Below are 23,215 nucleotides of genomic sequence, written 5' to 3' on the forward strand. Positions count from 1 at the left end.
AATACGGATATCGTCATATCTATTTTTAGAATTAGGAATTGCACCACATCCTATATTTTACGTCAAAGTTTGATCCTAATAAAATGTTCTGATCTAATTGCCTATTGTTAAAGGATTAGACTCTTTTTACTTTATGCTTTTGTTTCACCCTAATTGAGTTCTACGAAGTTGACTCATCAAAAAACAAACAATTAAATGACTTGCCCAAGGAAAAAGAGCAAACACGTTTTTCAAAAATCTTTTTTTTATTCATTTATTCATAAAACGCTCAATGCATGTGAATACAAAAAAAAGTTTAGTTACAGCTCTTTTCATTTTTTAACTAAGTATGATGTTTTGATTGTCAGTATATATTTGTTCAATAGAAACACCCGTCACTTGAAACAATAGAGGACTGTGTTCTGCAAAATTTGCGAGTCAAAAAAACCTACTAGATATCAAGACCTACTAGATATCAAGGCTTTAGCGTATTTGATTTTAAAGAAAGTGTATGCATTAAATTACAGTCTTCGCAACGATAAAACATTTGTTTTGTATTTTTGGCACTGATAACAAAAGGGTGTATGCAAACGTCACACACGACTAATTCGTTTTGAGGACTGTGATACGCTTCGTGCCAACAGCAATTCGGGCATTGTGCCACTGATATCTTTGAAAACGATTTGGGTTCTTGACAAGCGTGACACTCTCTTTCTTCTTCTTCTTCTTCTTCTTCTTCGTCCTCACTCTCCGATTCTGAGTCCTCGCTGTCAAGTTCCTCTTGGGATTCTTCAGCATCATTGTCACTTTCAGTTTCACTATTGCTAACATCCGTATCATAGTTATCCTCTGGTTGCCTGGCAATCAGATCTGCCAATAGTATTTTGTTGCGAATAAGATTCTTGTCCAAATCAAGCTCTGCCAATCCACTGGTAAAAGTCTTGAGCCCTCTTGGGGCGTTAACTTCTGGGTTGTAAGGTAACAAAGCATACTCGATTAATTCTTTCATGTTGGCTAGTGGAATTCTACGTTGATGATGAGTCATTTCTCCATGGGAATTCCAATACAAAATATCTTTGGATGCTACCATGCTATGAAGTAAATCATGTGCCTTTTGTCGCGGTATGCTTTTAGGGAGCTGTCGTGCCATTCGATTGATTTCATTCTCATCCGATTTCGAAAATTGCTCCTCCTCGCTAGAGGAATCTTCGCTCAGCTCGGGTTCTGTAGATTCTTCTTCTGAAACTCTTCTTCTCTTCATGATGACCTCTACTAGTAAAATGAAGTTCTTGGCATTTGGCTGGGTTTTTTATAGCAGTAAAAGACTCAGAGCGCTCATTAGAGGAGGCAAGACCTCCCCCACCAAGCCCTCGCCTTTTTGAATCAGAATTTTTTTCTTGGCCTTAAATGGTATTGATCCATGAGCTAACTCTCTTATATCATCCTTGTGCGGTCTCAATCTTTCCTTTTGCCCTTCTGATATGGGAATTGTTCCTTGTAATAAATTATGACAGACCTCACATATTACATGAACTTGTTCGGGAGTGGCTGTTGCAAGCAAAACATTTCTCTGATGCTCTGGGCATTTAGTCAAAAGATGTAAATAGCCAAAGTTATCACGAAGTAAGACAGACATGTTTTCTCTCGGGATGGTTTGTTCAAATGAAATGACAACGGAAAGAACCATCGTATTTGTTATACAACTGGTTCTTTACTATCTATACTAGACTCTACACTATAGATTCTACACTAGATTCTACACTAGATTCTACATTAGATTCTACACTAGATTCTACACTAGACTCTACACTAGACTCTACACTAGACTCTACACTAGATTCTACACTAGATTCTACACTAGATTCTACACTAGACTCTACACTAGACTCTACACTAGATTCTACACTAGATTCTACACTAGATTCTACACTAGATTCTACACTAGATTCTACACTAGATTCTACACTAGATTCTACACTAGATTCTACACTAGATTCTACACTAGATTCTACACTAGATTCTACACTAGATTCTACACTAGATTCTACACTAGATTCTACACTAGATTCTACACTAGATTCTACACTAGATTCTACACTAGATTCTACACTAGATTCTACACTAGATTCTACACTAGATTCTACACTAGATTCTACACTAGATTCTACACTAGACTCTAAACTAGACTCTACTAGATTCTTATATCAACACTAGAATCTTATGTAGACTAGAATCCCTGAATTCGTATAAATAGCGCTCCCTATAGGAATTGGCCTCATTCTTCGAAAGACGCACGATGACACGGTTCTGTCCTATTTGCGAAAAGCAGCAAAAAAATTTATACACTCATTTAAGTCGAACCCATAAGTTGGACAATTCGCAACGAAAGTATTGGATCGGTCAAGAACAAATGCGAAAAAGCAGTCATCGATTCACTCCGTACCCATTGCCTCAAAATGTTGAAGATCACACGAAATGTGACAGGTTTCAGTTACTCCATCCGTTCACTGCTCTGGTAGCTGGAATGACTGGATCTGGAAAAACGGTCTGGGTTCAGAATTTGCTTGAACATGCAACAAAAGTCATAAATCCATCACCACGGCGTATTGTATGGAGTTACGCACAATGGCAACCTGCTTACGAACACATGTTAGCAACCATTCCCGGGATCGAGTTCGTGAAAGGCATACCCCACGATATTGACGAGGATGGTTACTTCGACCCCAAAATCAATAATGTGATTGTAATTGACGATCAAATGACAGAGACATCCAACGACAAGAGAATCATGAACCTATTTACCAAAGGATCTCATCATCGCAACCTCAGTGTCATTTTCCTGATGCAGAATCTCTACTTTCAAGGAAAAATCATGCGCACCCTGAGTTTGAATGCGGCTTACCTTGTTCTTTTTAAAAACCCAAGAGACAAACTACAAATGATGACATTGGGAAAACAAATGTACCCGGGAAAAACAGAACAGTTTGTGCAAAAGTACGAAGCCGCTGTTCAAAGACCTTATGGGTATCTTTTCGTGGATCTCAAACCAAACACACCAGAAGAATGCAGGCTTCGGACGAATGTTCTTCCCAATGATCTGCCTGCTTTGCAGACGAAGCTGTCAAAAACAGCAATTTCGCAACTTGGTGGTGGACAGTCAGATGTCACGCAATCTATTGCTAACTATTTAGAACGTCAAAGCTATTTACAATCGCCTATATTAAAAACAATGCAGAACTTAGAGGAGCAAATGACTAGCATTCTCAGGGATTCCAATACCCCTGCGGAACTAAAAATCAAAAATTATTCGCAGCTATACGATCGATATCTTAATCTACAACAGCAAATTCGAAGTGGTTCGCCCCACAGCTCAATGCTGGAAATGGTGCAATCACCACAGGTACCACCATTGACAAGTCCCAGTCTCCCCACTAGTCTAACATCCCCAGAAAATGTTACTTCAACAAGTCTCACTGATAGCGGCTACACCACACCCAAAACTAAAACGCCTTCATTCCTAGAGCGGCTAACCTCAAAAATTAGAACTCCTGCTCTGGAACTCAATCGAGCGAGAGCTTCAGCTTCACCGGAGGTTCCTTCCACTCCATTAAGAACCACGACTAGTTTTGATCAACCCTCTTCAATTGCCTCCTCATTCAGCACCCCCAAAACACAATCCCTGCCACCTCCACCTGATTTCCCACCAACTCCTCCGTCAAGTAAAGAAAAATCTGTGAAGTGGATTAGCTATCAAGATTCAGATAAATATCTTGGTAAAATCTTAAAACCACCGCGACGATCAGAACGATTGAGAGCGATAGCCAAGTCGATACCCGACTGGCAAAATGTGTAGTTCGGAGTTTAGCTGTAGTGACTGAACTATGAAAATCAATCAAAACACTGTGTTTGTTGAGTCTTCTATTGTTTACAAACGTGGTCTTGATATCTAGTAGGTTTTTTTGACTCGCAAATTTTGCAGAACACAGTCCTCTATTGTTTCAAGTGACGGGTGTTTCTATTGAACAAATATATACTGACAATCAAAACATCATACTTAGTTAAAAAATGAAAAGAGCTGTAACTAAACTTTTTTTTGTATTCACATGCATTGAGCGTTTTATGAATAAATGAATAAAAAAAAGATTTTTGAAAAACGTGTTTGCTCTTTTTCCTTGGGCAAGTCATTTAATTGTTTGTTTTTTGATGAGTCAACTTCGTAGAACTCAATTAGGGTGAAACAAAAGCATAAAGTAAAAAGAGTCTAATCCTTTAACAATAGGCAATTAGATCAGAACATTTTATTAGGATCAAACTTTGACGTAAAATATAGGATGTGGTGCAATTCCTAATTCTAAAAATAGATATGACGATATCCGTATTGCCTGTGAGTGGTGCAATTCTTACTTTAGACGGTAGTAAAAGAGTTGGGCATAAAATCTCAAAATCTTTAGTATTCAATATCTTATCGCGGTAGTAAGACAAAGGACAATGTCCGTAGAACTCAATTAGGATGAAACAAAAGCCTAAACTAAGCCTTTAAGGCTTTGAGATAGAAAAACTATATTTTATGAATAATTAGAAACTTTTATTAGGATTAAACTTTGACGTAAAATATAGGATGTGGTGCAATCCAGCCAACTAAGAATAAATATAACTGACCACCCCTCCCCCTACAGCACCTCACTTAGAATAGCTATGACGTCGACGTTATTACGGGCCCGGAGTAGGGTCTGGGGGAGAGCACCGGTTCGAACCGGTGGCACCTGATGTAGAACCGCCATTTCATATCTACTGGAAGTTCACTGACCTAGGTACTAAAGATATATATTATAAATGTTCCGGAAGAGTTCGTTCAAGAAATAGAGATTGTTGAAGACGTGCTGCAGTATTGTACGTGCAAGCATGCTACAGGAATCGTCCTGTTTTGATGGCCCTGAAGGAACTGCATGTCAGTATCATAATATAAAGTGTGCGAAATCTCTTGAACTTCTGAGGAAGTCTCTTAGCTCCATAAACGTCAACATTCAGGACTTCTCACTATTTCCCGTGTACAAAATAAGCTTAAATATAGAGTCATTCTTAACTCTTCATGTTGAAAATCAGCATATTTCCGTGACACGTTTTAAAAGAGACACTTCTTCATTTGCTTTAAGCGAGCAGGGTCTTACGAATCCGTACGCCCCTGCTCGAATCCGCGCGCTTTCTCTTTTGTAGCTTTTATTTACTATTTCTTTCTTCTTTTTTTATATATTTTTCTTTTCGCGAGGGTCATATGATAAAATGTTTATTGACTGAGTTAGGTCGGGCCGTACGGGAAAATATTTTCCCGTACGGCCCTCCCGCTCAGTCAATAGTAATCTATACTCAGTGGTCTTCCTTCCACTCGTATGGGCTAAGGTATGGGCATTATGCCTCTGCGCTTGAGGAAAGGATACTACGCCCGTAGACAAAAGCCCCAACATGCTTAAAATCCATAACCTCAAAACTCCATCCCTTAAACTCCGTCCCTTAAACTGACCGATTCCACGAAAACATCAGAAATGTGATCATTGTTTTCAGCCAACCCTTGAGCCCGCAATGGTTTCCCGTTCGACTGCACCCAAGGGATGAACCCAATGGATTCTCACCGGGGAGATGAAAGCCTTGCACGATTAGCGGGAGGATGTTAAAAATGAAACAAAACGAGCGATACCGTTAAGGGAAACGCAATGAGGGAGAGGCCCAAGGGTTGACAGACTTATGCGCCCGTACGAAGACCGACAGGGAATAAGGCTCCCATTATAAAAGACTGTCAAACCTCGGAGCCGTGGGGTACGGGCAATTTAACAAACGAATTTCTATGGCGCATAACCATAACCCAGTCGGGTGTGATTTAATAAGCCTTTTCATAGTTTAAGAATCGATTCCACTGCGCATGCGATTTTATCCCGAATTTCTTACCTTCTTTTGTCTAAACCTTCTTTTGTTCTTAATTAAACAAAAGAAGGTGAGAAATTCGGGATAAAATCGCATGCGCAGTGGAATCGATTCTTAAACTATGAAAAGGGTTATTGTGCTATAATTCAGCTTGAAGCTATTGCTTGAATGTAGGTATCTACCTGATAAATAAGATCAATTATATCACGGCAAACCAAAAACCGACCCTGAAAAGATATAACGAAGCCATCATAAAAACGTGATAGCCTAGCAAAACTGCAGTCGTAAAACAAAAAAGCTTTGAATAGCGCCAAAACCCAACATGTCATAACAAACAACTGGCCATGAAAAGATTTTTACGGAAGCTAGCATAACAAAGTGCACGTGAAAGAACAACAAACTCATAGCAAAAACTGCATGCGTAAAAACACAAAAGTCATGAATAAAGCTAAGCCAAACATCTCATGAAAAACAAAACACTGCCTCTGAATATTTTTTAACGAAGCCAGCATAACAAAGTGCACGTGAAATCACACCAAACGCATAGCCAAAGACTGCATGCGTAAAACACAATAGTCATGAATAAAGCTAAGCCAAACATCTCATGACAAACAAAAATATTGAACAAAATTGAACCACGGAGTGCAGAATAAAACAGAACTGGCCAAAAAGCAAGCATTGACAAAAAGCAATGAATAACGCTGAGCCAAATAGTTCATGACCAAACACAACTAGAAAATATTTAAAACGAATGGCCAGAAGTGACAGTGGCAACCAAAATATAGTACAAGGTTATGACCAACGACTGACTAGCAACATTACTATTAGAACTACAAAACGTACAAACCAAGGAAAATTTACTGCCACCGTAAGGAAAGTTGAGCTAAAGTGTGATAAGACAGCTAATCCTGCTACGAACATTAGCGAAACTCGGCAAGTATCGAAAAAAACCGACATATTAATTAAAACAGAAATATTACCACAACTTCTCCTTGTACTGGTGTAGGGAGTCTTGGTTTGCGTTTTCCTGGTTCTGCTGGGCAACTATTGGATTTACTGGGAGTACGGGAACTTTTCCTTCTAGATTGCACTTAGTCAAGGTTAAAATCAAGCTACCGAAGAGGAACATACGTAGCAACTGGGTACAGAACGTGGTTTCTCACTGTTTATATACTCGTGTGGCGGAAGACCGCTGAGTATAGTACATAGTATGAATATGCTATCATTTTTGGCTCATCGGTTGAAGAAGCAGTCAAAAAGGTTTCTAAGTGGGCAGCAGCTTACTACACACATCAAAACTCATATTACAAACTGCCAACATTACATGCAGTTTGCTTGCATCAAAACTCAAAAGCCAACCTCACAGGAGAGAAAGAGAAGAGAATCGAGTAAGCTGAAATGAGGGCATGGATTAAAATGCATGGGCTAAAGTAGCAGGAGTATGTCACCTATAAATAGGCCCTATAACTTCTCTACTTGCATCATTTTAGAACAGTCCAAGATGATCCTATCATCCTAAGGACATTTTCGCAAATCAGGCTTTTTGAATATTTGGGTTTGTTGGATCATTTTGAGTAGAGGTCATAATTATCAGGATGCAAAGAGAAAAGAGCTGGTATGTACATTTATCATCTGACCCGTATCTGTCCTAGTCTCCCCCACAGCCGCTTTCAGTGTCGTCACGCAACGCTTTCTCTCCTGAGTAGCTACTCAGGGGAGAAAGCGTTGCGTGACGACACTGAAAGCGGCTGTCCCGGCGCGCGCTCTTAAAAAAACCTTCGGGAAAATGGGCAGGGCAAAGTGAGCAGGGCCGTACGGCTTTGAGCGAGCAGGGCCGTACTATGTATTTATTGACTGAGTGAGAGGGACGTACAGGAAAATATTTGGCTAAATGTTGGAAATTCTAAAAGGCAAATAGCATTGTTTTTCCATTTTATTGACATTTGAATAAAGCGAAACGGCTAAATGGACTCAGAGGAGCCCGCAGTAGTTTTAGCTACGACTCACTCACGAATAGCGAGGCCATACATTTCCTAGCTAATTCTAATATTCTTTATTCTAGCAGTTGGTTATATCATAACGCAATCGTACACGAAACCACATCAGACATTTAAAAAATAATAAAAATTCAATTTCAAGGTGAGCTGAGGCGGCGTATGGAATTCGAGTTCCATACGGTTCTTCAGTTCTTCAGGGGAAAAAGACTCTATTGTTGTGCCTCCTGTCATGGCTACCATCACGTGATAGTGCAAAGCCTCTATTGGCCGAGAAGATTTAGTCAATCACTATTATCGATCGAGCATGGCATGCTAAATGTAATATGTGTAAGCTTTCCTACATTTCTGTCATTTTAGATTCATTTCAGATCATGATGAAAATATATTATCAATCGAATTCATTTTTCGCATGATATTGTTAACTATCAACACCTCGTCTCTGTTGCTGCTGTTTCTGTAGCATTTTTTGGTTATTACAGGGAAGGGTTGCTAGCCCTTCGGCGCCCATTCTCATCCGGGCTTGGGACCGGCCATGGTGGAGTTATGATGTATTATGACATTCTGATGTTGTTGATGGCCTACACCACACGATGGGTGTAAAGGCTTAGGAGGAGAAACACCTCGTCTGTTTTTGTCCTTGTTTGTCTGTTGGTTGGTTGGTTGTTTGCTTGTTTATTTGTTTGTTTGTTTGTTGTTTTTTATTGTCGTTTGTTTGTTGTTTTCACACCTTTTGAAAAAATATGATTTATTCATAAAGGATACAAAACAGGTCATTTTGGGCCATTTTGTGGCAAAAAGCATAGACTATAGCCCATGGTTTTGATGGATTTTGGGTCATTTTCATACCTTTTGAAAAAATATGAATTATTCATAAAGGATACAAAACAGGTCATTTTGGGCGTATGATTCTCAAACGCATTAATAATTCATGACCTTATTGTCCAATGATATGCTTCTTTTAGGGTCACGCGTATACGCTTAGATACATTAGATACTTTGATCTATTACTTGAGTACGTGAAAACCTTGTATTTCCAACACGTGCTATGATTTCTATACAGGATTGAAAATATATACGACATACTAAAAGGTAAATGAAAATGTATAGAGCTCAAATACGAAATTCCTAGCTAAATTAAGGCAAAAAACGCTAACTTATATTTGCGGCCTCTTGACTTCCCCCGAATTTATATCTGACACATACTGAAGACGTGACTAAATCATATCCGACACGAGATATCTGGCACTTTCTTGACATAACTAATCCCGCGCCTAAAAATAGAACGGTCCTCAAAAACGAGAGTAACTACGTTTGAGGATACACTTTAATATAAAAACCGGTGTAAACTATGGTAAACCGGTTTAGAACAAAAGAAATGGCGCCCTTCTATAACAAACTCTAAAGTCCTCTGTTTGCTCTGTAACAAAAAAAGGAAATTAATTTTCCCCTTCTAGTAATTTTCGAGCCGCTTGTTCGTCGCTAGAGTCTGACACAGTGTTATATACTATAGTTTACTTACCAATCCTTCGATTGCACGTTACGTCATCGCGGCCATGTTGGAAGAGATTTCTCATTAGCATCATTATCAATGGCCGCCATGTTTTTGTTTTTTGACTCTCTTGGGAATGCTTGCAATCCATCAATATAGAGCCAGCTCATCTGATGATCCTCTGACTAAGTGGTTTTACACTGAATACGCAACTTTATAATTATTCCAATCAATTGATTAAATCTGTCATGCATTATCCTTACCGTTCTGCAGCAAACACGCAAATGCGGCAAAACAAAAACAAAAAACAAAAAACAAAAAAACAAAAAACAAAACAAAAAAAAAAAAAAAAAAAAAAAACCAACAACAACAACAAAATAAAACGGAATTAAACATGGCGACTCTTGTGGGGCAATCGATGACTGAAAATGACCGGCTACCAAAGTTCGTGGTATTTGAACAAAACGTAGTAGTGTTAAGAACCGTTTTTTAGACTGTCAATCACTCCTTTCCTAGAGATTTCTAAACTACGCTAGTAAATAAATGATCGTTTTTGAATTATTTTCTTTTCTTTCGAATAAGATTAAGTGCCTCCATTGACCTCTAAACCACACAACGTACGCAAGAGTCGGGATGTGATAGTATTTATTAATCATTAATATGAATACAATCATCTAAATCGAGTTCTGTTATTGATAAATGTTCACATTGATTCAGTGAGACATAAAACAACAGCTTTTTCATGCATCCCTGTGGCCTAGCTTTGCTTGAATGTTTATGTTCTAAATTTTAAGATTTTCAACACAACAATGATTATATGCAATTAGGCAAGATGAAATAAACGAAGCATCATAGACACCGTTTGATGCCATCGTTTGTTTTTCTGTACGCTCACACTATGCGCGCTCTACGCTGTTTGTTCAGGTTTTTTTGTTTGAAAAACACGAGAAAATATGAGCAAATAGCGTAGAACGCACGCAGCTGGCGCGCGCAGGAAAACAAACAATCAAATAAATGATTCTAAAAATAGCATCGAACATAATAAAAATAGCATCAAAGAGTGCTTATCATACGGCGCTCGGATTCCTGACCTTAGTTCATTTTCTTTTGAATTTAGGTCAATTAGCTATATATCCGTATCAGTAGAGTAAAGGCATTTAACCCGGGTGAAATAGAATACTAGTCAAACATGTAATAGTCAAATAGACACAAAAGAAAACAATGGAATTAGAATCTATTAGTATCTATTAGTCAAATATCACTCTACATATACCATGACTAAACGAGATCCTCACATAGATAATCAGAGCACATGCATGGAGCGATCTTCGTAAATGTCATACCAGTATATGGGTTTATTTACCCATGTGGTCTCTCCCCCGTCAACCAATGTGAGCCTTGATCATTGCCATTGAAACAAAGCAAAGAAAACAGGCCAAACCGGTTGACAGGTGCTCGACATTGGTAATGGCAGCACTATGTACTCTAATGTTATCAGTAGTGCTATTACAGAGGTTACCATGACAGCAAGAAGATTTGCCCGACAGATAGGTTATACCTGTGCCGTCCTCCTCACTTGTTTTGTTCAGCTCATGACGCCACAGCGCTTCAGTAAAGCTACAATGATATATACTGCTGCAGCCACGATATGTCCAGTCGAATTCCTTGTTTTCCACGACTGCTTTCACCTTCAACGTGATACATCGGTCTTGCATCACATGTGTCATCTTTGGAAAACGACCACATATTTGCTTGATGGGGCTGGTACAGCTTCTTGGAACGGTTTTCTCGGGGCTGTCAGCTAAACGGGTTCCCGCTGGAAAGTCAGAACATGTATAGCAAGTAAGGTTTTTGCCTACAAAGAAACGAAAACAAAAACAAAAAATTGATATATTATGAACGAAAGAAATCATTGTAATAGATTTCATGGCGCTATGGAATACATCGGCTAATACATAGTCGGTGGGGAAGGATAATGTCCCATGATATACTGGTTTATCTATTGTGTAGGGGCCTTTTGTCGTTTCTTGCTTTGTTGTTGTACAAGCTACGGCTTGTTAAGCCAACAGCGTAGCCGAGATGGCAGTCGGGTCCTGTGAATCTCTTCTCAAGAAAGCTATCGACGAGAAGCAATGCCAGTATACTGCTTATGGATGTATCGAATCACTCCACTCGACAACCAGCTGCCTTCACCATATGAACTGCTAACCTCTATATCGAAGTAAACCGAAGCAGATACTACCAAGCAGCAAAGTTACAATCCAGACACCCTGACAATGAGATGCTAACCAGCAAAGACAAGATATCTTGTCTTTGCTGGTTAGCATCTCATTGTCAGGGTGTCTGGATTGTAAATTTGCTGCTTGGTAGTATCTGCTTCGGTTTACTTCGATATAGAGGTTAGCAGTTCATATGGTGAAGGCAGCTGGTTGTCGAGTGGAGTGATTCGATACATCCATAAGCAGTATACTGGCATTGCTTCTCGTCGATAGCTTTCTTGAGAAGAGATTTACAGGACCCGACTGCCATCTCGGCTACGCTGTTGGCTTGGTAATTCCAATATGTTCGCTGTTCTTCTTGAATTTCTCACTGAGGTAATGACTTCCACAGTCTGCGACTACGGTTGATGGTCAACAACCGTATTCGGCGAGTACACTTGTAAGGTGGTTGCAGAAAGTGTTGGCTGTCATATCTTTTATCTTTTAATAGTCGAATTATCGGGATCTTGAATAGTCCAGGATCATCAGATACCTTGACCAGCTTGAGCTGGAAGACGTCTTGAGTTCAAGAATAAACATAATGGGCTCGACTTGTGATGTAACTCGAGGTGGTAGTATCCTTTCCTTGTGTCTGCTACTAAAACGTATTTCTTTCGTGTAAATGTGGTAGTGTTTCATCGATGGTTCTGCTGTAATAACGTTCTCGCGTATGTTCTTGTTGAGGTCTTTGGGGTCTAAAGTCAAGAGAGTCGGACTTGTTGCCATTTTGGGCTGTAGTGGTGTTGCAAACTATAGAGTAGACCCAATCTTTTTTCTCTGTTACTTCTGTAACAATGTCGTCTCATTGAACCATTTTGTCTAGTTCTGTTTTGCAGAGCGGTAAGATGTAGGGGCCGCAGAGCGCCCTAAAAAGTGAGGGAGCCTATAAATTGAGACTAGTATGGAAAAAGTGAGGGGGCTAAGATTGGAAAGTATAAGAGACTAGTACATGAGAAAAAGGAAAACGGTAGGGGGCTGTAGTCCCCCTGCTCCACCCCTGACGCGGTGGGTGGATAACTGGTTTGACATTGTCGCTCAGTTGAATGTGGTACTTCTCCCCTGGTCCTACTTTGTTGAAACAGTCTTTGTAGTCTTCGAGGACAATTAATTCGTTGGCGGCCAGTTATGTTCTTGAGGGCTGAGGTGCTTGGACTTGTGATTCTGATGTGCTTATCGTACCATGAATATTTAGAATAACGATTCCAAGACCTTGTGACTGCTTGCAGCCAATCATGTACAGGCTACCAGATGCCTCGACAATAGTAAACTGAATTTTAATGGTATCACTTGATCATTCTTCTTCTTAGGTGTACGTATATAAGGTGGTTTCTTGATTTTGCATGTAGGTGTCCTGTCCTTGAAAGTCAGGACTGTCAACTATCTCGTGAACTTCTCTCATTCTCCATTTCATTCAGAAAATGCCCAATCTTAGCACAGTACGTGCATTTTTGGTGAGTAGCTGGCTGGACATGTGGCGGATTTTTGGTTCTTGTTTTTGCAACGGATACATCCCATTGAACTTGAAATTGAATTGTCTTGGTTTGGAATAATCTGGTTCCTTCTGTATCTGATTGCTAGTTGAATTCTTGCCGGCGTTGTCTACCATCGTGAAAATTTGGTTTCGGCGGCTTCGTGAATAACTTCACTTTCGTTCCCAAGATTATTGAATTACTGGCTATGATATTTAAATTAGCTAGATTACCTTAAAGACATATAAATATGGCTTGATTTTTTATTTAAAAAATCGAAATTGAAGGATTTTCTGTGCTATGACAATCATATTGATATATAAGTTACTGATTTTAATTGATTTAAAAAATGCTTTAATCTCTTATATAATTTTTTATTATTCAACAATACACCACTTCAAGGATAGCGCCACAAGTTGTCAGGCTATATGAAAACAAGAGAAAAGTCACAATATCGAACCGAGGGACCCGTCATTATTAATAGTGAGAAGGGCTGGTGCAACAGTGAGTATGCCGTGTTTGTTTTCCCCTCCCTTTTTGTGAGGGAAATTTGTTCTGACCCCCCGCCGCAATAAATAATACTAGAAACAGATGATAGCAAATACGATGAAGGCGATAAAAGCAGTGATGATAGTGATGATAAAAATGTGAACAGTGACATAACAACATTCTCACTATAAACTATTACGTGGGCCAGGTATTCTGAACTCTAGTTAGGCCAGGCATGTAGACAACAAGTCCTGATGATGTTCATAAATATCACCAGCATTGGCAAAGCAAAAGGCAATCACATGTACATTGTTACTGAGGAAATACGTTGCTATTATTGAGAATTGTTACCACAGATGTAGAGTTGTGTTTCAGGAGATGTGTTATCAGAATATATTTTTCATAAGTACGAGAATAGCGGACTTTTTTGATTTAACAAATCTTAACAAGTTTTAATAAAAGTTGATAGGTTTTGCAATGTTTGTGAAAAAAAAAAAAAAAAAAAAGAGCATTAGACACTGAAGCTATTTTCATCAATGTTAACTAAGAAATTAGGCTAGTGTAATGTTATAAGAGGTTAAGTTGAATAAGTAATAACAGATAAACCTAGTGACCAGCATGGCGTAGGCAGACTGAAGTGTTTACCGAGGCAATCGACCGCCCAAGGCAGGAATAACTAGGTGGGTTGGGGGGGGGGGGGGGGGGGGGGGGCATGCTCCCCCGAAAATGTTTGAAATTCACACCCTTGGAAATGCGATTTCCAGCGTTTTGAGGGACATTTGTGACATTTTACCGAGGCATCTGCCTTCCTTATAGTGCATGGCTACGGCCCTGCGGATATTTTGGCGAGTCCTCGCATGAATTTATATGAAAATTGGTGACCTACTCCCTATTTGCACCTCCCCCCTCCCTATATATAATGACCGGTCCCTGATGTAGGCTAATAGACTGTGAAATTCTTTTCCAAGAAGACGTCCAGGAATCAAAAGTAAGCGATTTAAAAGATCAAGAGAAAGATAAATATGAGGCTTCGTAAAGGAAAACATGCTGTTGAAAAGCCAAATTCCGAGATATGCTTCGCTTGTCACGCATTATGCATGAGGCCTCACAATGGAACCTTTGTGCGTGACAAGCGAAGCATATCTTGGAAGTGGGCTATTATCAAATCAAAACTAGAAAAGTTGCCCTTGAAACTGGAAATTCTTCTGCAACTCTGTTCTTTTTAAACATTTTAAAGTGAATGATAACTATTTGCTCACCTGAAGGCTTGAAGAATTCATATTTCGGTGGTTCGATTTTTCCCTTGTTGCATAGATTGCCTTTACAACACCGGCTGTCACACCTGTCTTTACTACCGCTGTGCTTCTTCAAGGCTTCGCAATATAGCCAGGAAAGTACACATTTAGCAGCAGGAACGCAGTCACGTACGTCTTCCGTAACTTTGACCCCATTATCCTTTACATTATTGTCTCTGTGAAATAATTTTTACAATAATTAATATTGTAGTATCCATCGCCTGATATAGATAGCTGACAAAAACAGGGTTAAGAACCCCCCCCCTCCCCATGAGAAGAACCCCCCCCCCCCGATGTTCCTTCCTTACCTATGAACAATGCAACGGTCCATTCCTCCTGGCCTTTCCGAGCAATCTGATACATTCCAGTTCGTCGGAGACTTACAGCTGTTACTAAATCCGATTTGTCAGAGCAAGTATAACATTTAAGAGGGTAACCTGTGCAAAGGGAAACTCGAAGCTTTAAAATGATTGTTAAAAGCTAAGCTTCTTAGCAAACCATGTATTCCAAAACGGCTGCTTATTAAGTCAATCAAAACTAAGAATAAATTATATAAAATATTCTTACATCTTCCTACAGAACTAAATAACCTAAAATATAAAACATACAACAACAAATTAACTTATTCGCTTAAAATCTTTAGAAAACTTGTAAATATACATTAGTGTAGCGAGCCAATCATGGCAATGGATAAGAACACGTGACAGTGTTTTTAGTGTATCGATAAAAAACCAAGAAACGTAAAGTAGGGGGCGGCTTTGATTTTTTTCAAGGGGAGATGGGGGCTGACCAAAACCCTGAAGAATGAAAGATTAGTTTTTTTATGCACTGTTTAATAAACGAGCAGGAGTGTTTTAATAATAATAATTATTAATAATAATGATGTTCTTATAGCCCATTTCACATATGGTCTCAATGCGCTTTACAGTTACGACAAGTGGAGGACTTTACGGGCTCCATATTAAACACGAGGCGCAGCTGAGTGGTTTTAGACCCGATAAGACACGATCTGCGAGTTTATTAGACAGTACTTAAAAAACATGATGTATGTTCTCATTACGAAATGAACCAAGTTTGATAGAGAAAATCAAAGTTAAAGTTGATGCAAATGAAGACGAATCTATTAGAGTTTTATCAGATCTCATCTTCCCTGAAAAAAAATATATAAAAAGGCGCTCAACCATCGCATGTGGCTACTACTGTATTCACTTTATATTCAAATTACCACGTTGGTTAATGAATAAAGATGACGATGATGAAGCATTCTTTGATATCCTAATTTTTGTCTTTTCGTGGGTCATTTTGGGTCATTTTGTTGTTCCGGATTTTTAAAATCAAAAACAGGATTTTAAAACGAGTTTAAATTAATCTCAATCTTAGGAGTTTTATAACCAAACAAGAACACTTCCACTAATTTCTTCTTACATGTGGACGGTCGTATCCGCAAATTTTCGAATACGATGACGTAAACACGATTTTGCGCATGCTCAATAAGAAAAACTATCCGTCAAAATTTCCGGATACGTGTGGAAAGTGAAAACGATTCGAAAACGATTCGAATACGCTGCGTGTGGACGCGAACATTTTCGTATCCGAAAAAAAAAAAAAAAAAAAAAAAATTGCGGATGCAAAAATTTCCGGATACGTGCATGGACGGGGCCTTAGGCTCCTCATACGTCCCGCTGACAAGAGCGTTACGTTATGCGTATAACGTTACTACGTATCATGACCTTCAAGAACACGGAGCAAGGCATAAACTCAGTTTAAATGCAACGCTAATAATATGAGTCGCCCCATGTAACGGAATCCGGACTTATGGTGGATTCCGGATTCCAAGGGTCTGGATTCCGGATTCCAAAACGTTCGTATTGCGGATTCCGGATTCCATATCGTTAATTTGCATCTGATGACAGATATTCTTGGTGGAGATATCACACAGTGGGGGAGGGGCTACATCGGTTCAGTCTAGGTCGAGGCGATAGCATTTGAGTGTAGACTTTGAATTTTAAAGTAGCGGATTCCGGATTCCAAAAGGGTGGATTCCGGATTCCATTATAAACTGGATTCCGGATTCCAAGGCCTGGATTCCGGATTCAAGAGTGCTGGATTCCACATTCCACAGCCTAAAATTTCGTGGATTCCGGATTCCGGATTCCGGATTCCTTACTTGAGGCGATATGAGGAATTACGGACATTACGAGCATCTTTAGGCTATATTTACTACACATTCTGACTCTCACGGCCTCATGTCAGACAATTTTAATAACCCAAATACTTGAAAATACACTCTTAAAAGCAGTGTGGTATAAGTATCCTATTTTAGACATATACAGACTAAATTCGGCAAGTAATCTATACTTTGATCACCAATAGTAACCACATCAACAAATATAAATTCGGATATAAATTGCAATATACATCCAAAACTCCCTTAAACAGTACGCTTTTCAAGTTATTACTCTATTACCAGTCTTAAGGTTGATGTAGCGTTGATATTGTGGGAAAGAACCTTGATTATTTACCGCATATTGACAATAATATATACATTGTAGACATCAAACATGGTCTTCTTAAACGATATAGTTTTGCTTGCCATCCAGCCCCAGAAATTACACTGAATTATCCGAACAGCTTTGGTCAGTGTTTGATTTCTTTTGGAGAAAAAATATCCACCAAAATCGGCCTAAATTTTGCTACACGAACACGAAATCAACACTCAGTATTTACTAAGAAATATATGGGCGCCTCGCTTCAGTGCCGATGTCAATACCCAATTCAAATCACGTGACGCGTTAGCCGATTCGGTCTATAAGCCTTTTCATAGTTCAAGAATCGATTCCACTGCGCATGCGATTTTATCCCGAATTTCTCACCTTCTTTTGTTTAATTAAGAACAAAAGAAGGTTTAGACAAAAGAAGGTGAGAAATTCGGGATAAAATGGCATGCGCAGTGGAATCGATTCTCAAACTATGAAAAGGCTTATTGCCATCGGAACTTTTGCGCAACAAAAACGTAAATAATCCAAAGCAATTAGTTCATGTGACCGAAACCTTTTCTTTGTGTTGTGTTACTATTCCACTAGTCCTTCCATAGTGAATTTATCCTTGAATGTGTTCTCTATTTAAACATCTTGGAAGATATGTTTGCATGTGGTTGTACCATTGTATCATATCTGTGGATCTTCATAGGCCCTCACAAGACGTTCTCTGACTTCATTTGGAATTCGGTTTCTTTGAAATAATTTAAAACCGTCAAATAATATTCTCAATTCCGTAAACATTTGAATCCCACAATTCTAAATATGCGACCACTTTCTTCACTTGCACTTTGTTTATATAGTTACGCCTTTCTATTGTCCAGAATATTTCCAAGGTCGTGCATTCCAATACCTCATGCTTTACATTCGATGCCTGATTGCTAGCGCTTTCCGAAACCCTTCCGACTATGATAATTTGTGGTTGCAACTTCAATGAGCTAGCAAATAACAAAGGACTTAGAAAAACACTTTTCACACAAACATAGTAATCTAGTAAGACTAAAAAAGGTATTGTACTAAATAAAGTTTGTTTTCGAAACAATGCTGAGAGAGCGGGGATTATTCAATTCCACCTCAAAAACTAATAAAAAATAAAGATATTTGCAATGTACATGGTTTTCGGCGGGGTCTTCGTTTTGTATATTACCCCATGAGATATATAAAACGAAGACCCCCCCAAAATTTACCCGGTTTCTGGAGGGTCTTCGTTTTAGGGTCTTCGGTCTTCGATCTTTGTTTTGTACCCACCCGTAATAGAGCTCAGTAACTTCGGCCGTAATGCTTTTCGCTAAGTTTTGAATTCTTTTACTAACCAAGTTTCACAGCTCCACTTCACTGGTTTGGATATTTAAAAAGACCATATTTACTGGGTTGCCTGTGGCAAACCAGTCCTAAAATACGTCTGTTTTTTTTTTCCTCCTCGACAAAATGGAAAAGTTGCGCAATATTGCCCATATATGGATTGGATGACGTGTCGATAACTTCATGTGCGAGTTCACATTCAGGCGACATGCAGGATAGTCTCCCCCACAGCCGCTTTCAGTGTCGTCACGCAACGCTTTCTCCCCTGAGTAGCTACTCAGGGGAGAAAGCGTTGCGTGACGACACTGAAAGCGGCTGTGGGGGAGACTACATGCAGGATAGTGGAATCGAATCGTGCATGTTCTTTGAGGATGTATGTGGCCAAAAATGGAACAGCTTGGCTTAGGGGTGCTGTCAACTACGACCCACGTGGACCCATGGGTGGGTGGGTGGGCCGTCAGTCCAGCTCGTTCCGCTGGCAAAACTAAGCAAGAATGAGTGTATTTACTCGAGGCGCTTTTATAGCCAATCCGTGGCGTTATTCACGTGCACATAAATATGCAGTAGTGCTAATGATCGATTATTTTGAGTTATTTCATTTTCGCATATCATTAGGAGTATTTAGAATAGCAGTCAACTTTACGCAATGATTTCTTCAATAAAATAATAAACGACAAAAGAAGAAATTGAAAAAATACTAAAGAACGAAAAGAATACCAATTCCGATGGAATCTTGAGGAAAAATCAGCCTAACTTACCATATAAATCAAGTGTTTCTCAATGAACTCTTTTAACTAGGCTTTAAACCATAAACGCCGTCTCGGTCAACAACTCGAAGATTTGCTCTAAAAAACAACCAGTGATATACAAACCCGAATAAAGACAAGCTGATTGATATTTCTAAGGGAATTCGTAGGAAAAGCTGGCTTATTTGAGTGAGCAAATAAATATTTTATGAGTGAAATACTGACATAACTTCTTTCATCGGGTTTATTTACGGCGGGCAAGTTTGGGCAAGTTCATATTGTCGGGTCGTGGCAAGCTAGGTTGATAAATAGCGTGACATGCATAACGCAACACTGTTTACGGCTTGACTGATATCAATCTCGGTCAAACCAGAAGCTAAACTCGAAGCTTTGACGTGCAGAATAATATAAGTAAAGCAATTTGTAGAAAAGCTCGTCTTATGTCGGCGAGTAAGCCAAAACTTTCTGAGTGAAATAAACTCACTATGTTCTGAGCCAATTTAGTCTTGTTTCGATTTCATCCCATAAACAGATTTTTTTGATTTTTCCATTAAAGTTAAGTATTACAAAGTATTTTCAAAAAATGAAATAAAAAGGGGATATCCGACTGCATTTTAGAGCTATGAGAATTACAGACGTTAATTTTCAAGATTTTGCTTATCAAAACATTTGAATGACGTCGTAACAAGGCAACCCAGTATACCCTCTGAGAGCGTCTTGTTAAAGAATATAATCAATAATGCAGAAATCGAGAACATTAGAACGGTTAGCGAAAAACAAATAACCATTTAAACATATTTCTAAACCAATTTATGTCGCTTATTTGGCCATGTACATGGTTCTTGAAATAAATATATTTTATAATCGTCTGTCAAAACGAGTCTCTGTCAGGTCAAAGGTTAGATGGAACCAAACTAATTCAGAGCGAATTTTGGACAATCTTATTCTCGCTCTCTTCGCAAAACTATTACGTCAATTTGACTGTATTTTTCATATAATGTGCTTGGATTATCCTAGATTCTAACAGTGTATTTTATTTTAAGATTTTTTAAATGTTTAGCCTATTACGGCCGAAAATCAAACAGTGCTATTTTTAGTTTTTGGCCTTTTTCTCCTCATCCTCAGGTACGATTGTTCTGAAAGTTTCAGAATCTTATTATCTAGTACTATTGCAGCCTGTGTATAAATTTGGATGGAAAGTCTTGGGCAGAAAAAAAGGTATGACGCCGCTTGAAAATTCGATCCAAAATTTGAAGCATATGAAACATCGCGCTTTAGAAATATTACCATTGAATGGATTGCCTTGAAGTTTTCACATATCTATTTCCAAGTACTGCGGATGAGTCTTGCGAAAAATTAGCATTAAATCTTAAAAACTCATTGAATAAATGTTTTTTTACTAATTGTGGTCGTAAACCTCGAAAATGAGAGTTTTGCTAAAAATCACATTTTCGCCGTTTTCTTCAAAACGGCTCCAAGTTTTTTCTTCAAACTTCCTACATCGATAGGCCAGAGCTTTATCTAGATTTTAGTGAAAAATTCTTACAGCTCGTCCTATCCAAATTTTGGAGAAAACAATTTTTAAAGTGAGGTGTACCTAAAGAACTCACCCCGCTAGAAATAATTAATTCAATATCGGTCAACAACAACGCTTCCCTGCTAGCAGAGCCTATTTTCCTTTTGTTTTGGTTGAGAGAGATTTTCGGCCGTAATACCCTACACAATTAAAAAATCTTAAAATAAAATACACTGTTAGAATCTAGGATAATCCACGCACATTATATGAAAAACATAGTTAAATTGACGTAATAGTTTTGCGAAGGGAGCGAGAATAAAATTGTCCAAAATTCGCTCTAAATTAGTTTGGTTCCACCTTAAGATGGAGAGTATATTAAAACTTAAAAAGATATAACTAGCTAAAAACTAGTGTGAGCTTCGTCGGTGTTTCTAATGAAACAGTAATGATGAAAAGGTAAATTATACACCGTGAAAAGATGAAAAAACTTACTGACGTTTCGGACGCTAGTCCTTCGTCGGAGTAAAAGAGAAAGAAGTGGTAGAAAGGAGTGTATATATGATAGAATAAGACATTAAAACTTAGTGACGTCAGTAATACAACGTTGTTTCTCTGTCTACAAAACCGCATCAGTAGTGTTCGGAAGTTCAGAAATATAGACCTAAAATGTTCCAAAGTACCCCCTACCCCCAAATAGCGGTACATAACAAAAATTAGATGTTAAACGAGCTCCAGCATACCCGCTTATTGGGCAACTGGGGGAAAGTTTAGTTGAAAAGTGAAATTATTCGCGAATGAGGTTAGCAAAATATCCCTTGATTCACTTCCATACACTTCCTTAGACCGCTGAGGGCCCAGTTGTTCAAAGCCCGATTAGTGCTAATCCTGGGTTAACTCTTATTATAATAAGACCTATAGAGTTAATCCTGGATTAGCGCTAATCCAGCTTTGAACAACCCGGCCCTGGTTTCACTGAAATCGAGGATTTGGCAAGGCTACTCGTCTGAGAGTTAAATCACAAGCATAAACTCATTACCAAATTACCACATTGAGTAGCCCGAAAGAGAAAGATGCTACCTCTGTGTAATCAAACTCTCCTGATTCCTAGAAGTGGGCGCGTCAGTTCTTAGAATTCAGTATTTTCGTTGTAATGGTTATTCACTTATTTCGATCAACGTTGTCGGTCCGAGATCAGAAACAAGCCGGGCGATCTGAGAGTAAACGGGATTTTTGTTATGTTTTCTGCTTAAAATACGAAACATCAAAATTTCTAGTTCAAACCTCATGCTTCATATTCCAATCTAAAAGGAAACTACATTATTCGGATGTGTATACTATACTTACTGTTCTGCAGCAAACAGGCAAATGCGGCAAAGACCAAAGCAAAATTAAACATGCTGAGTCTTGTGAGGCAATCGGACTGAAAATGAATAGCTAAGTTTGTAGTGTTTGAACCAAAAGTAGTAGTGTATATAGGTCGATTCTAGCGCATCAAACCAAACTGACTGTAAGCTTAAGCTACGCGCTTAGTCACACCCAGACTTGTTCTCAGAATTTCTTTTTTGGCATCTGTTTGACAACTTTTTGACAAGTTTTCAATCGTCCTCTTTACCGCTAACAAATTAGGTTTCGTTGCTTCACCCTAATGTTTATTATCGTCACATCGATGTAGAAACTTCGCCAATTAAATCAACAACAGAGTGAATCGCTGTTGTCTTATTGGTCAGTGGTAAAGAGCACAATTAAACTTATCTAACATTTGTCAAACAGATGCCAAAAAAGGACTAAAAAACTTTTTGGAATTGTTCACGGTACGTACTTAGCTCACAGGTAGCCCAAGCTTGGTTTCTGTGGTGTCCTGTTATAAGGAAATGTATGGAGATTCATCACAAATATCAATAAAATCATTGAAACGTGAAATTTTACCCGATCATTGAGAAATAGCACTTCTTTCGCTCTGTGTGGTTATTTTTCGAATTTAGCCCGTTTTAAGATTTTTTTCCCCACCAGTAAGAAATTTCAAACTGCTTCCGCCCCGTGCATTCCTAAAGCCACGGGAAAATCTTGACTTTTATTAGTGCTTTAAAAATAATTAAATTGTTTTCGAAACTAATCAAATACAAAATAAATATAAAGTATAAAAACAAAATGTTATCATAGGGTGAAATTATATTCACCAATGACTTATGAGTGAACGCTAGTGACGACATTCAACCCGTGAA

General features: G+C 38.7%; 1 protein-coding gene across 3 annotated transcripts; it reads right to left on the reverse strand.

Moving 5' to 3' along the window:
* Positions 1-10,009: 10,009 nt before the first annotated feature.
* LOC116299648 (uncharacterized) lies at positions 10,010-22,851 on the reverse strand. Of its 3 annotated transcripts, none has more exons than XM_031708348.2 (4): positions 22,813-22,851; positions 15,201-15,329; positions 14,857-15,068; positions 10,010-11,236 (listed from the first exon to the last, which is right to left on the reverse strand). In XM_031708348.2, exons 2-4 carry the CDS (start codon positions 15,221-15,223, stop codon positions 10,764-10,766), a joined length of 708 nt encoding a protein of 235 aa, XP_031564208.1. In that variant the 5' UTR covers positions 15,224-15,329; positions 22,813-22,851; the 3' UTR covers positions 10,010-10,763. The 3 variants fall into 3 exon arrangements, with proteins under 3 accessions (XP_031564208.1, XP_031564206.1, XP_031564207.1); XM_031708346.2 differs by lacking the exon at positions 22,813-22,851 and adding an exon at positions 22,338-22,529; XM_031708347.2 differs by lacking the exon at positions 22,813-22,851 and adding an exon at positions 21,486-21,527.
* Between the last annotated feature and the right edge of the window lie 364 nt (positions 22,852-23,215).

The sequence above is a fragment of the Actinia tenebrosa genome, unplaced genomic scaffold, assembly GCF_029948245.1.
Source record: "Actinia tenebrosa isolate PJP-AT-01 unplaced genomic scaffold, QUT_ActTen_1.0 PGA_scaffold8__29_contigs__length_14323225, whole genome shotgun sequence".
In the NCBI taxonomy this organism is placed as follows: Eukaryota; Metazoa; Cnidaria; class Anthozoa; order Actiniaria; family Actiniidae; genus Actinia; species Actinia tenebrosa.

Coding starts and splice junctions, on each gene's coding strand:
- LOC116299648 (XM_031708348.2), bottom strand. CDS start 15,223: ATGGACCGTTGCATTGTTCATAG. Junction 15,069..15,200: donor GACCGTTGCATTGTTCATAG/GTAAGGAAGGAA, acceptor ATTATTTCACAG/AGACAATAATGTAAAGGATA. Junction 11,237..14,856: donor TGAATTCTTCAAGCCTTCAG/GTGAGCAAATAG, acceptor GTTTCTTTGTAG/GCAAAAACCTTACTTGCTAT.